The following is a 14,458-nucleotide window of genomic DNA, read 5'->3' as shown; positions in this document are numbered from 1 at the left end:
CGGGCCTGTTCTCCAACCTCGACAAGAGTGTAGCGTCCCCGCTCCACTGCTCGGAGAACAACAATGCCAGAGTTTGGGATATCCTCTCCTGGCGGATCGAGGACCTCCCGTGTCACTATCTGGGGGCGCCGCTGTTGCGGACCGTGACGCCTAAGAGGGGGGGGGTTGAATTAGGCAACTTAAAAATTCTAACTCTAAACTATGCCCTCTTTTTCTACCCTTATCAAAACCTATACATAAGATAAACTATCTAAATGTGCAAGTATGGTTTTGCTAGTGTGTTGTTATCTCTACCGCAAAAAGGAGTAATACAAAGAATGTAAATGCGGAAGTTAAAGAGCAAGGTAGAGATATGCAAACTCCCATCGACGACTCCGGTATTTTTACCGAGGTATCGAGAAGCGCGCAAGCTTCCCCCTAGTCTTCGTTGGAGCCCCTCGCAAGGAATCCCTCGCAAGGCCAAGCTTCCAGTCGGGTAACTCCGTGGATAGCCTCGGACCTTCCCCACGCGCAAGTGGGTCTCCAACGTGCCTTCCGGTAAGCCTCTCCTGGATGCTCCCTGCCGTCTTCACTATCAAGCTTCCGACCAAAACGCCGTAGGCCTTGTTCCCTCCGGTACACGGTGGCGGCCATACCACAAACGCGGTTGGTGTGATCTTGCAAGATTACAAGCCCCTCCGATGTACAACAATGGTGCGCGCAAGCACCGAGTGATAAGAGGTATGCAAACCTCACTAAACACAAGGCCTAAACCTATAGCAAGCGCATAAGCGATGGTCTAATCAAACTAAGCACTTTGCAAAACACCTATGCTAATCACCTAATGAAACACTAAGCACTATGCAAGTGGAGATCACTAAGATGGTGTATCAACACCCTTGATATGTTTTCTCAGCTCCACACCTCTCATTTGACCGGTTGAGGGTTGTATTTATAAGCCCCACTGAGAAAGTAGCCGTTGGGGACGAAATCCCGCTTTTCTGCTACTGACCGGACGCCGAAGTCGTCCTGATCGGACGCGTCCGGTCGTCCCGACCGTTGGAGCCACGATCAACTGATCGGACGCTGCCAGCGTCCGGTCACCTACCACCGGACACGTCCAGTCGTAATTTCGCCGCTCTGGAACCTCTCTGTACTCGATCGGACGGTGCAGCTCTGCGTCTAGTCGATTTGCCGCCAGCGTCCGGTCGCTGCTGCTGACGCCTGTTGCCGAGCTTCTTGATCGGAGCGTCCGGTTGCTTTCCGCCAGCGTCCGGTCCGGCGTCCAGTCACCTCTGTGAGCTCTATTTTTCGTGATCTTGCGTCCGGCTTGGTTCCTATCTTCGTGCTTAGACTTTGCTTGATATCTTGGGTCTTTTCTTGTGCTTCTAAGATCTTGCTTATGGTGTTGATCATCGGATCATCACTTCGCCTTCGTCCAAGTCACGTCTTGCACCCTATTAAACTAAAAAATAACCACTTCCAAATTCATTGGTCCAATTTAGTTGTGTTGGTCATCAAACACCAAAATCAAAAGTAAATGGACCTATAGTCCATTTTCCTTACAATCTCCTCTTTTTTGGTGATTGATGACAACACGATCAAATCAAGCAAATAATAAAATTTTGAATTTAGAAAACTACCTACTTGCTAGGATACAATGCATAAGGGCAAGATTATATGATGCTAATGGGTACCACTTGTAAGACTAAAAGATACTACTTGAAAACTTATCTTGCCCTTACAAAAATCCCCATATGGTATTATGGATTTAAGCCTTGCTTCCTACAAAATCTCCCCATTACATAGGCTAACCCATAATCCACTATCCTCCCTTTCTCGGACCATTACCACTTGTAGACACCACTTATAGACCATTACCACTTGTAAATTATTATGATCTAGCTTTTGGTCCTATAAATAAATGCTTGCTTTTAGTCCTATAAATTCTCCCCCTTTGGAATCAAACACTAAAAAGGAAGACATTAGTAGCACAAGGAAGGGTCAAACTTTGTGATCCTTTGTGTAGAGTGAAAAAGGTCACAAAATTTGATTCTCACATTATATAGACTAAGCTCCCCCTAAATATATGCATACATATGGTAGAAGACAAAGCATATGCATAATTGGCAAATTATTGCTCAAGGGAATTTAATCTATATAATGCATGGAGAAAACATATAAATATCAAAATAAAATCAACATGATGATATCGTTTTAGAAATACCACATGTAGAAACCAATTTGATTTCTACCATTTGCAATAGTTGGTGGATATTTGAAGTATGATGCTTAACTCTGGAGACTCTATTTTTCTTGCAATGAGACTACTACACACATGATAAGTTTGAAAATGTGTTAGTCTCAAAACATCCAACTTGTAGAGTATCCTCTCCCTAAATTTGTGCACACAAGTGTGGGATACTTGTAGAAGTCATGCACATTGATTTTAGAATCAATAATACCACTTGAAAGATGACATCTCATGAATGTGAGAATCATTTTCGAAAATGATATTTAGGAGAAATTATCTACAATTTGAACTTTGGCACATATTAGATGAACAATCAAAAGATAAGCTATGTGCCGTGCTCCTAAACAATTTTAAACCATGTAGGTTTGCTCCAAGGGTTAAGAATGAAACCGAGCAAGCCTACCATAAGATATACCTAGTGTATGCATGACAAAAGATATAAGCATGCAAATGCAAACATAGGCATGAAAAATAAATAGATGCTTAAAGATACAAATTTTTAAGAAATACCACTTGTAGGAAATGCAAATTGATACTACTTAAAAGAAATTGAATCTAGTTACCTAACATGGGAAGGGGAATTTGGGTCCATGGTATTCACTAACCCACTTGGCAATTATTTTGTCCATCATGATGCACCCCATGAAATACACCCATACTTTGCCAAGTCTCCAAATTCCCCGAAGTCCATTTGACTTCTCACTTCTCTTTCGGGATTCAAACCTTCTTGGTGCTTTTCATGTTGCAGATGATTTCCTTTGGCACCCAAAAGCGTTTGACCCCATTGATGGCTTGCTTGTTCACCTTGATGGCCACCACTTTGTCATTTTTCTTCTTCTTTAACAAGTATGGTGTGGAGGCCTTCTTGTCCACCATGTTGGTGTAGGTGTTGGAGAGCTTGCTTGTTTGCTTCTTCTCTTTGTTCTTTGCTCCCCCCATTCTTCACCTTGCACTTATAGGACTTGTGACCTTCCTTGTGGCACACGTAGCAAACCACGGTTTGTCCTTCATTAAGATTCTTCACTCTCTTGATGGTGTTATCTTGATGAAGTTGGGCTTGCTTCACCTTGCCTTTTACTTGAGTCAAGTCCTTGGCGAGGCGAGCTACTTCTTGCTTGAGTTGCTCATTCTCCTTTGCAACCTTTTGTGTGCATGTATCTACAACAACTTTCTCAACACAAACTAGATTGCACAAAGATGAGTCTAAATATAAATCATTGTAAGAAGTTGAGGCATCCTTTTTAGACATGTTGAAGAGAGAACTTTTCTTTTTAGATGCCTTAGTGGAGGTTGTACTAACGACTTCAAGATTAGCAACTTTATTAGTTAGCTCATCACAATGTTTGCACATGGTTTCCATTTTCGCAAGCAAACTTTTATAAGCATCTTGTGAGCTATCTAACTTTTTTTTAATTTTTCATTTTTCTTTACAAGTTGCTCATCATTGATTGTGCATGCATTTGTTGTTGCACTAGCCTTAAGTTGCTCAATTTTAATAGATAATTCAACATTGAGATTAACAAAGTTATCATATTGTCCAAGCAAAGTTTTGTATGATTCTTGTGAACTATATAGCTTTTCTTTTAACTTTTCGAGCTTCTTTTATTGACTAGCGTAAACTTTAGCATAATTAAGATTTTGTTGCACAATTTTATCATAAAAAGGCATTTCATCATCACTATCACTCTTACTAGAGGATGAGCTTTCGTTACCTCGTGCCATAAGGCACATACGAGAAGAGCTTGATGATGAGTGCTGCGTCCTCGGCTTTTATGATGGTGTTCTTCTTCACTTGAAGAATCATCCCATGACTTTATTGATGTGAGGGCTTGGTTCTTGCATGCCTTCTTTGTCTTGGGTGTGGGCTTATTTGGACAAACTTCCACAAAGTGCCCCAACTCGCCGCATCCATAGCATCCTCTCTTTCTTTACTCATTTCTTTGATCGGTGAAAATAAGATCTTCGATTTGGATGGACACACCCTTAACATTGAGCCTTTGGATCATCTTCTCTACCTTGTTGATAAGGTTGATTGATTCTTCATCAAGGTTGGAGATGAAGGAGGAAGATTGATCATCATCTATTGATTCTTCTTCATCATCATCATCATCATTATCAATATGGTCATATGTATATGGATTGAGATGAATGTGCATGTATGGAATGCATATATTTGTGTCATATTTTTGTTTGGTTTGCATAAAAAAACAAAGAAAACTCTACATAAATTTTTTGCATAAATTTGTTCATGAATAAACCATAGAACTATCAAGTCATGCAGACTACTGAGTGCAACGATGCCACTTTTCCTTCCTCAGGGCATCGGGATTCTCCTCCATCAATGCCTTCGCTCGGCGCGCACGCTCAAGCTTCTTCTCCCTCTCCTCCTTATACGTAGTAACACGTCTCCTTTCCTCCTCTTCTTTGTGCTCCTTTTCTACAGCCTCTCCTTTGCGTCTCTTCTCCATCATCTCATTGTCCTCTATCTCTCACCGCAACAGCTTCCGCATCCACTCCTTGTCTTCCGGCTTGATCTCAGGGTCGATCCACTGCTCAAAATTGATTGGTTTCAGACTTAGGCCTTGTTTAGATTACCCCAAAATTTCAAGTTTTTTCACTCTCTCTCCATCACATCAATTTTTAGCCACTTGCATGGAGCATTAAATGTAGGTAAAAAAAAAAACTAATTGCACAGTTTAGTTGGAAATCACGAGATGAATCTTTTGAACTTAGTTGGTCCACGATTGGACAATATTTACCAAATAAGACGAAAATGCTACTATTCATCGGGTTGAAATTTTTCTCAATCTAAACAAGGCCTTAGAGACGGAGTAACTGTTTGTTGGAAATCACGGGAAAAGATTCGAAATCGATCGAAGGGAATGCACGAAATGAATCGAAATCGATGACGACAGGAGGCGATCGAGTGCCCTTGATTGGGGTTCGGGCACGGTCGTCGGAATGGCGGCACGGTTCGGTTGGTTTCAGTTCAGAGATGGAATAGGAATCGAAAACAACCCGATTACTTGTTTTTGTCGAAAAAAAAATCGCGGCAAAGGAACCAAAATCGATCCTTCCATCCGTGCAAGATTCTGCTTCCGACGTGTGCTTTATATATAGCGGAAGCGCCGCTCCCTCCCACCTCTGCCTCCAACGCGTGCTTTCTTCACCTTCACGCACGCACGCACGCCTCCTCCGATCAGTCGATCGTCGTCGATCCACCAGCAGCTGCATCTCGGCGACATGGCTTCCAACGACGATAGCCGCTCCACCGACAATAAGGCTTCCATCGCCCCTCCTGCGCCGCGTCCGCGCCGGAGACCACGTCCACTTCGTCCATCACGTCGATGTCTGTGATGCCGTTCCCGAGGTTCTCGTCGCCGACCTGGAGCCGGTGCCGGGCACCGGTGCCGAAGATGACGGCTACAGCAGGATCTGGTACTTCTACCACGCCAAGAAATACAAGAACGCCCGAGGCGACACCAGCGGCCACAGGCAGCGCGCGGTCACCGGCGGCGGCGGCACGGGCTGGCACTCGGAGATAAGGCGCAAGGACGTCCAGGGATCCGGTGGCGGCACGTTCTGCACCTTCTCATACGGCCGCAAGACGGATCCCTCCGCTCGATCGATCGACAGGATGGGGTGGTGCATGGTGGAATACGACTTCGTCGCCGCCGACAAGAAACAAGACGAAGCCGCCGCCGACAGCAGCAACTACGTGCTTTGCAAGATCTACCGCTCGCCTCGCGCGAAAGGGAAGTCGGCGCCGGTATCGGCGTCCTCCAGCAAGAACGCCTCGTCCAAGACTAACAAGAAGAGGAAGGCCGGCGGTGACCACCCCGAGGCGCGGCCAGCCAAGTCGATCCAGCAGCAAGAACCGCAGGTGCACCAGGAAACCGCCTACTGCTATCAGCCAGAAGACGTGCAGGAGGTTGGCGTGCAGCAGGCAGCAGGCCCAGGCGCGGAGTCGGAGCACTGGCACGGCGGTGACAACTTCAACATCGAAGACTTCAACGTCGACGAGTACACGGACATCCTGGAGATGTTGCAAGACGAGCCGAAGCCAGATCCGGAGCCGGAGCATGACGGCCGATTCATCGAGCTACCGTGTGGTCCGGTGTTGGCCGCCGAAGTCACCGCAGGAGATACGACGACGTACGGCCATTGCAGCAGCTACGCTCCGAGTTGGTTGTACACATCTGCAACAGGATGCAGCAGCGGGCTTCTTCAAGTTCAGGGACATGATCCCCTTCAGGTTCCAGCTTTCCAATCTCATGTGTTAACTGGGGCACAGGGCTTCGGCTACTACTACTAGTTGCTGTATGTGTGCTTGCTGACTAAAGCTGCACGCAAGTTTTTGTAACTGACAAGTTTGCCTAACGATCTTCTCTGCTCTTGTAATTGATGATGATCTGTTCTTGCAATTGTCTTCCTGAAGACTTGCACTGACGCATGTATCACGCATGTAATGATCGTTTCGATATTGCTTTGTAAAAAAAACTTATAATTCATCAGCTTTAGTTCAGTCAGCATGTGTTGCGTTCAACGGTAAACCTTGCGTTTCCATTGAGAACGACCGATGTGGTTGCTTGCATTGTCTTCTTCAGAGAGTTCAGATTATTCAGTCAACGTGTAATCCTATCATTAGCGCTGTGACGGCTGAAGATCATTCCTTCCCCCTTCGTCCAGCTTGTGTAAGTTAGTTGGGCTCTGCTCCTGTGAAAATCTTGCTGTGATTCACTAGCTTCATCGTGGAGATCATGCAATTATGCTATCCCTGGCAAACGGGAACGACCTGTTGAACTGACTGTGTTAAGCAACAGTGCAATAGTGAGCGTACAGTACTGCAAAAAGCGAACATGCACAGCATGTCAGCACCGATGTTCGCTTCGATTGTTCATTACTAGCAGGCAGTGTTACCCAATCTCATCGATCAGTCAATATCAATTCATCCATGTCGCTAATATGAGTATCTAACAAGTGAACTTCATTCATATAGAATATATAAGTCACTATGGGAGTGTCGATAGCTAAGTCGATATGTCCGAGTGGTTAAGGAGACAGACTCGAAATCTGTTGGGCTTTGCCTGCGCAGGTTCGAATCCTGCTGTCGACGATTTCTTTTTTTTTTATTTTTTGTCTCCAGCGCAGGTTCGATCAACTGGAAAAAGCAGATACAAAAAAATTCGATATCAGATTTTGATTTTGATCTTTGGTAGTGGTTATTTTCATGAGGAGAATCGTCTTTGATCAAATAGAAATAGCTGCTCTTATCATCTTACGTGCTCTCGTGCCTCTCAACCTGGTAGTGCCTTTCATTCAGAGATCATTTAGGTTCTTTCACGAGAAAGGGAGGAAAAACAACGGAGACCACAGCACTAAAAAACACATGAAACAGAATATGGAAGAAGCTTGATGCGGTAAATTTTCCTCTCTTTTTTTTGAATTGACATAACTAAATCAATACTGGGTGCTGTGAAACACATGTTGAGACATTATTAGCATTACCGCATTCGTTGAAATAGGTTTCAAGATAAACAGTTCCCGATCGAATCCCAGCACAAAAGCGGTATGTAGATCGAGTACACAAGCACAAATGCAGCTCAAGATTCACAGCACAACCAACCACTACATGAGGCACCAGACCAGGAAGTCAAATACCGGACCAAGTCACCTTCAACGAGATAGTAGCAACCTTAAGCCTCATCTGTCGCCTTGTACATCCATGTAGCTTAGGTTGAGACTTGATCTGTCGACTGCTGGCAGACACATATCGAGCATGTTCCACAACGTTACCAACCTTAACCTTCAAAAGCATCATAGTATAGATCGGGACGGCAACCATGAACCTTCTTAGAGGCCCCGACTGACTGAGCAATGATGCCATCGAAAAGCTGGATCTCTTCATAGACATCCATGACATCAACCAAGGAGCTTAGAGATAAACCTAAACCGCCACTCTGTACTTCTGACATAACAACAGCAACTTCTATCGTGGCCTCCACCGCGTGTGCAAGAACTGCTAACGTCACATCGACCGCTCCAGAACTGCCGATAATCCGCTCTTTAATCGGTTTCCATGGTTCATACATGCGGCCTGAGGCCTGAGCATGCTAGTGCTCCATCAATCAGCTGAAGATCATCGTCCTCCTGTGTTCCAATCTTAGTCCTCATGTCAAACTCCATCAGAACAATAGAACACATCTCGATACCTCTCTTAGGGCCAGTCATTTCAATCAGAGAACCCTGCCGCGCAATGACAGGGTCATCCCTGCTGTAGTTTACAATGTAGTTAAGCATGCCATCCCTCTCATCCCGTGCTGCTCTTGTATCCATATACTTGTATCGAGCCGATCGCTGATCGGGCTTTTGGACAGCAGCACCGAGAGAAATTGGAACATGTGTGTGGGCTTGGAGAACATCATTATTGGCTCCAATCGAGTCTCGGTACGGTCAGCAGGATCACCCTCAACGAAGTCCTCCTGCAGACGCTTGTTGTTGTATATGGCTGCAATTTCGTACGACCCTTGCGGTATGTATGTCGGGATCCATGCATGTATTCGGTGGAAATAAGACGATTCAGATCTGGATGTGCTGATGCTAACGGCGGCTTGAGTGGATCTCCATCTCCTCGTGCTGCAAGCGCTGTAGTAGGCCGCCACTGGCACAAGCGAGGCAGATCGGAGCCAACTCTGGCCCCGTTCGCTTGCTGAAGTTGGTTGAAAAAATAAATCAAAGCTGAGTTATTGTGAGAGAAAAATAATATTTTGGTTGAAAAAAAAAAGTCGAACAAGCCGGCTTTTAAGGTAAACTGAACGGGGCCTCTACCAATAGATCGTAGGAGGGCTTGCAACTGGCGAGATTGGAAGTGGCCAATCACGGCGGCGGCTATTTGAAGCAGCAGTGGCAAGCAGTAGAACAGGGCAACAGGCCCAATTGTTTCCGTGGCCGGCCCGAATTGGCAGATCGGCTTGGCACCCGACCCGACCCGACCCAAAAAAGGCGAGAAAATGAGAATTTTGCCCCTATGGGGGAGTGGGCTTCACTAGAATGCCCTTAAGTTTGTGGGTTTCGCCCTTATAAAACGTGTGTTTCACGCTATTTTGCCATTTCGTGTTTTTTTTCAATTTTGTAAATTTATGACCCCATCTTTTTTATCAGGCGTGACCGTTTTACCCCTATCTCCTTCTACCTTATCCTCTTGCTCTGCTCCTCACGGTCACGACAATTTCTCCTTTCTCTCCCGTTCTCTCTCTCCGTCTCGACCGACGCCGGCCGCCGCCGCCCGTCCGTTCGACGCCGGCCTCCTGGTGACGCGCGGCCTGTGCTTGCTCGGCGAAGTCCGCCCTCCTCGCTGTCGCCGCCTCGGGCTGCCACCGCGTCTTCGTTCTTGCGTCTGTCTCCCCCTCCCCAGGCACCTCGCCCTGGCGCAAACCCGCAACAAGGGAGCACAGTAGGCGGCCGCCCCGGCGCCGCACCAGCTTTGCGGCGCAGCGGCACGGATGCGCCCCGCCGGTGGCCGCCTCCCGGCAAGGCATGCCGCGGCCGCGCCAGCAAGCCCCGGCGCTGCGGACGAGCCCTGCCGGTGGCCGCGCCGCGCATCACCCGCCCAACCGTCCGCTCGCCGGTTTGGTACGTCCCCCCTCTCTCTCCTTACCTGTCCTTGCTGAGCCTCCCTCCCCCAGCGCCGACAGGCCTCTTGGTCCTCCAGGTAGCGGGGCTTCCTGCCCTGGCCGCATGTGGCCGCGGCAGCCTCCTCGACTCGCGCCGCGGCGCCTCGCTGCCCCGGACCCATCGCGGAGGCCACGGCGGCAGCCCCGTGCCCTCCATGCAGTGCTGCCTCAATCTATCGTGTGGCCCGAGAACCACGGCGCCGTCGCTCATGATGCCCCACTAAGTCTGTATGTACGAAGATTGGCAAACACGTTTTTGTCTTTATATGTCCAGTTTTTGGCTGTCACCAGGAGGCCGGTGTCGGACGGAAGGGCGGCGGCGGGCTCCTGCCCGAACACCGGTCGAGACGGAGAGAGAACGGGAGAGAAAGGAGAAATTGCCGTGACCGTGAGGAGCAGAGCAAGAGGATAAGGTAGAAAGAGACAGGGGTAAAACAGTCACGCGTGGTCAAAAAGATGGAGTCGGAAATTTACAAAGTTGAAAAAAACACAAAATGACAAAAAAACATGAAACACACCTTTCATAAGGGCATTCTGGCGAAGCCCACGGTCCTGAGAGCATTGTAGCGAAGCCCACCCGTAACAGCAAAATTCCCATTTTCTAAAAAAAAAAAAAAGAAAAAAAAAGAGGCAGGGCACTCGCATCCAGCATCCCCGTCCAGAGCGCGAGCGACCCACAGCCACGCCGCCCCGCTGTCTCCGCCCCTCTGCCTCTACGCCTCCCTCCCCCGAATCGCGTCGTCCCGTCTTCTCGTGTCGCGAAACCCTCGGCCATGGCGGAGGCGCCCGAGACCGCCGCCCCCACCCCGCCGCCGCCAGCGCCAGCTCCGGCGCCGGCGACTTCGTCCCCGCCTCCCAAGTCGGGGATCCCGCCGCGGTACGACCTGGACGCCAAGTGGGACGCGTGCCTCGACCTCTCCATCCGCCGCGTCGCCTACTCCTCCCTCGCCGGCGCCTTCGCGGGCCTCCTCCTCTTCCGTAAGGATACTCCCCCATTGCGCTCTGTCTCGTGAGATCTGGTTGCGCCTTGTTTGCTCGGTGTCCTGGCGCTGGATTGCTTGCTGGGTGCGCCTGCTGTTCTAGGGGTAGCGCGACGCGGATGCTCGTCTTCGCTCCATCTTGACCAGCCTGCCCCGATGCCGATGCGGACAAATTGATGCATTCACATTGCACATTGTGCCTGACATATGATTGCTTTTGGGTAGCGTAGATCTCCAATATCGTGCTGTCTGCCTGTCTCCATGATTAACATGGATCGTATTACATAGTTGGCTTGTAGAGTCTTTGCGTCAAGGGTGGTGATATGCTCTATGTGTGCAAGTGAACTTTTCTTAGGCTAATTTTATTGGGTGGTATGGAGGGAGCATTGGACCGATAGGCTGCACTCTGGGAAAATTTAGACTCAACTTGGTGAATGGGGGGATGTTGAAATGTTTGCCTCATCACCTCAATGTTGCTTTCTGGGAGGGTGCTACCTGTGGCTGCGCTGCTTGTTAGGTTCGTGATGCTTTTGGTTGCTAATAAAACTTGTGTGCTTTGGGTTCTTCATACCTGCTGAAGTGCTGACTGCCCTAGTATAACGAAGTTGGATATAGCAACCTTCTTGTAGAATGCAGTTTCCCTTTTAGTGCTGAATCACATGTTGTCTAGAGCTCTGCACTGCATATAAATTGTGGCATCCGATTGCACAGGACATGCATATGTATGATTGAGACTGTTAGTGTTCATTATATGTAATCTTTGTTGAAGTGATATAAAGGGAAATTAGACGAATGGTGAGGGTGAAAATTACTCCCTCCGTCCACAAAGAAATGCAATTATAGCACAGTACCAAGTTAAAGTATCTTAAGTTTGACTAAATATATATAAAAAAACATCAATATTAAGTATTGTTAGATTTTTCATGAGATTTATTTTCGTAGTATACTTATTTGGTGTCATAAATATTAATTTTTTACCAATATATTTGGTCAAACTTTAGGCACTTTAACCAAAGAATGCATCTAGAATTGCATTCTTTTTGGGACGGAGGTAGTATGTTGCTCATGCCTAATTGTAAGCAGTACAGGGACACACTGTGTTACGACTTTTGGTGATTTATTAGTTTGCTACTTACAGTGAATACTATAATTTTGTTTGCACAACATGTTTGCCGCTAAAATTGCCAATCAACTATACTACTATAGCATTAGCATATATATGTATTATATATTCTAGGCGATCGTTAAAAGCCATCTGAAAATCATTATCTGATTATCAATTAGTTTCCTGTCTTTTGTTTACGGTATAATGTACAGCCCTTTTACTTGCAATGCTTATTTTTTTTCCAGAAGTTGCCTTTTTTATTAAAAAAAAGTGCAGTTTGTTTCCTGTTTACTGTTTTTTTGTGAATTGCACTTCTTTCTTTTATATGCTATAATGCCTCTTATGTTTCAAGTCCTTATATTCTGAATTGAGATTGTTTCCTGTGTACTGTCTTTTATTTTTGGTTCGTAAGTACTTTAGCTGTTTATTTTTGTGGTTATGTCTGTCAAGCAGTAATATGCTATTCTAGTTCCACCAAACTTCCCAAATTATTATTAAACCTGCACATCTTAACTTTTTGAACCATTGATAGGCATACACAGAAAATACTAATTTCAAGCGGTGAAACTTTTACTTGCTTGATACAGTGACTATTTAATTTATATTTGTTTTCATGCGGACCTTTTATTTGTTTGTACAGGTAGCCCTACTACTCGCTGGGCATCAGTTGCCCATGGAGCTGGTGTGGGGATAGGGGCTGCATACACTGAATGCTCATACTTATTCAATGGTGCTCCTCCAAAGTGGTCACCCAAAGTCTCAACTATTCTTTCTGCTCACTCTGAAGTAATTGCTCTCTTATTCTCCCTTAATCCTGCTTGAACACTCTGCTGACTGGTTTAAACGTCATTATTGCATAACTATAGTCTTCTACTAAATTGCGAGAGATGGTTCCCTCTTTTTGCTTGACCATTGTGTCTTCTTTTTGCTTGACCATTGTGTCTTTGGTAGAGTTACTCGCTTTCTCTGATTATGAAAGACAAGTTATACTGATTTTGGCTATTCATTAGGCATATTATTTCACAGATAATATGGTTGTCTAAATTCTGAAATGATATAGCCTGCCTAGTTCCTAGTGCATTTATCTTCCAGTTTTGGGACTTAATCGGTGGCATAGCTAGCAATTTCAGAAGAACTCTCATGATCTTCTGACTTCAACTGGCTTAGCGTATTTTTTGGATGCTTTCTTATAAATACCCACTTGTGGTAATCTCAGAAGAGAAAATTGGTGTACAGAAAAAAAAAGGAATGATAACGAAAAACACAGAACCAGGGTATGGGAGTACTTCTGTAACTATGGATTCTTGTAGTAGTATATTCTGCTACTGCTTGTGTTTTATTTGTTTTGCTTATCTTATCTAGAAGGCTAGTAGCATGTTTAAAACTCATTGTCTATCAGAAATCCTTTAAATGACCATATCCCAGGTCAGCTACATTTTGAGCAATCAGGTATAGTTTTGTTTTATTTTATAGCACACATGAGCCGTGAACAGGATCGCGTATGCTTCAGCAAAACAACTATGAGACAAATTAGCTGTGATGAAGTGAAGTGATGATAATCCGTGTAGTTTTGTATTGCTGTCCTTGTGTGAACTACAGGACAAATTAGCTGTGATGAAGTGATGATTATGAATTTGGTGCTGGTGGTAGAATGTAATGCTAGTGGTGAACCTATGCTTGTATATATTCTTATTGACGTCTCTTTTTATTGCCCTTTTGGTAGGGAGAAGACAAGTAAACCCTTACAGATAAATCGGCCCATCTCGGTGGAGTTTTGGAGTGTGTGAAGTACTGGTTGTTTCCTGCTGGATATTGCACTACTTGTGGCCATAGTATGTCATTAAAGTTAGATGCGCCTCACTTGAGAGTTTTGTTGCAAACCTATTCCAATTGTGGTCTGAATGTCTGATGCCCCCCCTGGCAAAGAGCTTTTGCAAGCTGACGTTGAAACGGTGGCTTGGTGACCGGAAATAAAATTTTCATAATGTGAACTTGTTCTCAGAATGCTTTGCGCCTTACATGAGTATATACATTTACACATTGCACGGCCCGTTTCTGACTTTCTGGGGCTATTATTGCCTAAGCCTGTGAGTGTTGCACACTAGCACTTTTCAGTTCGTTCCCTGCATGTGCATACTTCTGAGTTGTCTCCGTCTCTCTGAGTAAGGGATGCATTAAGTCGCCACTCCATCCGTTCTAAAAAAAGAATGCAATTCTTATTTTTTTTTTCCAGTCCCTCTGTCTCCAAAAGAATGCAATAGAATGCAATGCTTGTTCTTTGAGAAGTCAGACAATTTAAAGTTAGTTAAATTTTTGGGACAATTGTCTTTTGGACATCAAAGTGATAGTCATTTGTTGGCGATCACCTACTTTGGAGCATTTTACCAGAAGACACTCTGGTTCGGTGAAATTAGGCCATATGACACCGCAGATCGGTTGTAGCCGGTTGAGGAGAGAGATTAGCTGT

General features: G+C 45.7%; 1 protein-coding gene, 1 non-coding gene and 1 pseudogene across 2 annotated transcripts; 2 read left to right on the top strand and 1 right to left on the bottom strand.

Annotated features, from left to right (window-relative positions):
- Window positions 1–7,267: 7,267 nt before the first annotated feature.
- Window positions 7,268–7,349, top strand: TRNAS-CGA (transfer RNA serine (anticodon CGA)). The gene has a single exon. It is a non-coding gene; the product is annotated as a tRNA-Ser (tRNA).
- A 537-nt stretch (window positions 7,350–7,886) lies between these two features.
- On the bottom strand, window positions 7,887–10,117 carry LOC136515135 (uncharacterized; annotated as a pseudogene).
- A 424-nt stretch (window positions 10,118–10,541) lies between these two features.
- On the top strand, window positions 10,542–13,995 carry LOC136518092 (MICOS complex subunit MIC10-like). The gene is made up of 3 exons (XM_066511751.1): window positions 10,542–10,884; window positions 12,632–12,777; window positions 13,715–13,995. Exons 1-3 carry the CDS (start codon window positions 10,680–10,682, stop codon window positions 13,727–13,729), a joined length of 366 nt encoding a protein of 121 aa, XP_066367848.1. The 5' UTR covers window positions 10,542–10,679; the 3' UTR covers window positions 13,730–13,995.
- Window positions 13,996–14,458: the final 463 nt, after the last annotated feature.

The sequence above is a fragment of the Miscanthus floridulus genome, chromosome 17, assembly GCF_019320115.1.
Source record: "Miscanthus floridulus cultivar M001 chromosome 17, ASM1932011v1, whole genome shotgun sequence".
Taxonomy (NCBI): domain Eukaryota; kingdom Viridiplantae; phylum Streptophyta; class Magnoliopsida; order Poales; family Poaceae; genus Miscanthus; species Miscanthus floridulus.
The sequence above is the reverse complement of the archived record's forward strand: the minus strand, read 5'-3'. Positions and strand labels throughout refer to the sequence as shown.

What these genes read in the sequence shown, in the direction of transcription:
- LOC136518092 (XM_066511751.1), top strand. Translation starts at nt 10,680, where the DNA reads ATGGCGGAGGCGCCCGAGACCGCCGCCCCCACCCCGCCGCCGCCAGCG. An exon ending in CGCGGGCCTCCTCCTCTTCC is followed by an intron (nt 10,885 to 12,631) that starts GTAAGGATACTC and finishes TTGTTTGTACAG; the next exon opens with GTAGCCCTACTACTCGCTGG.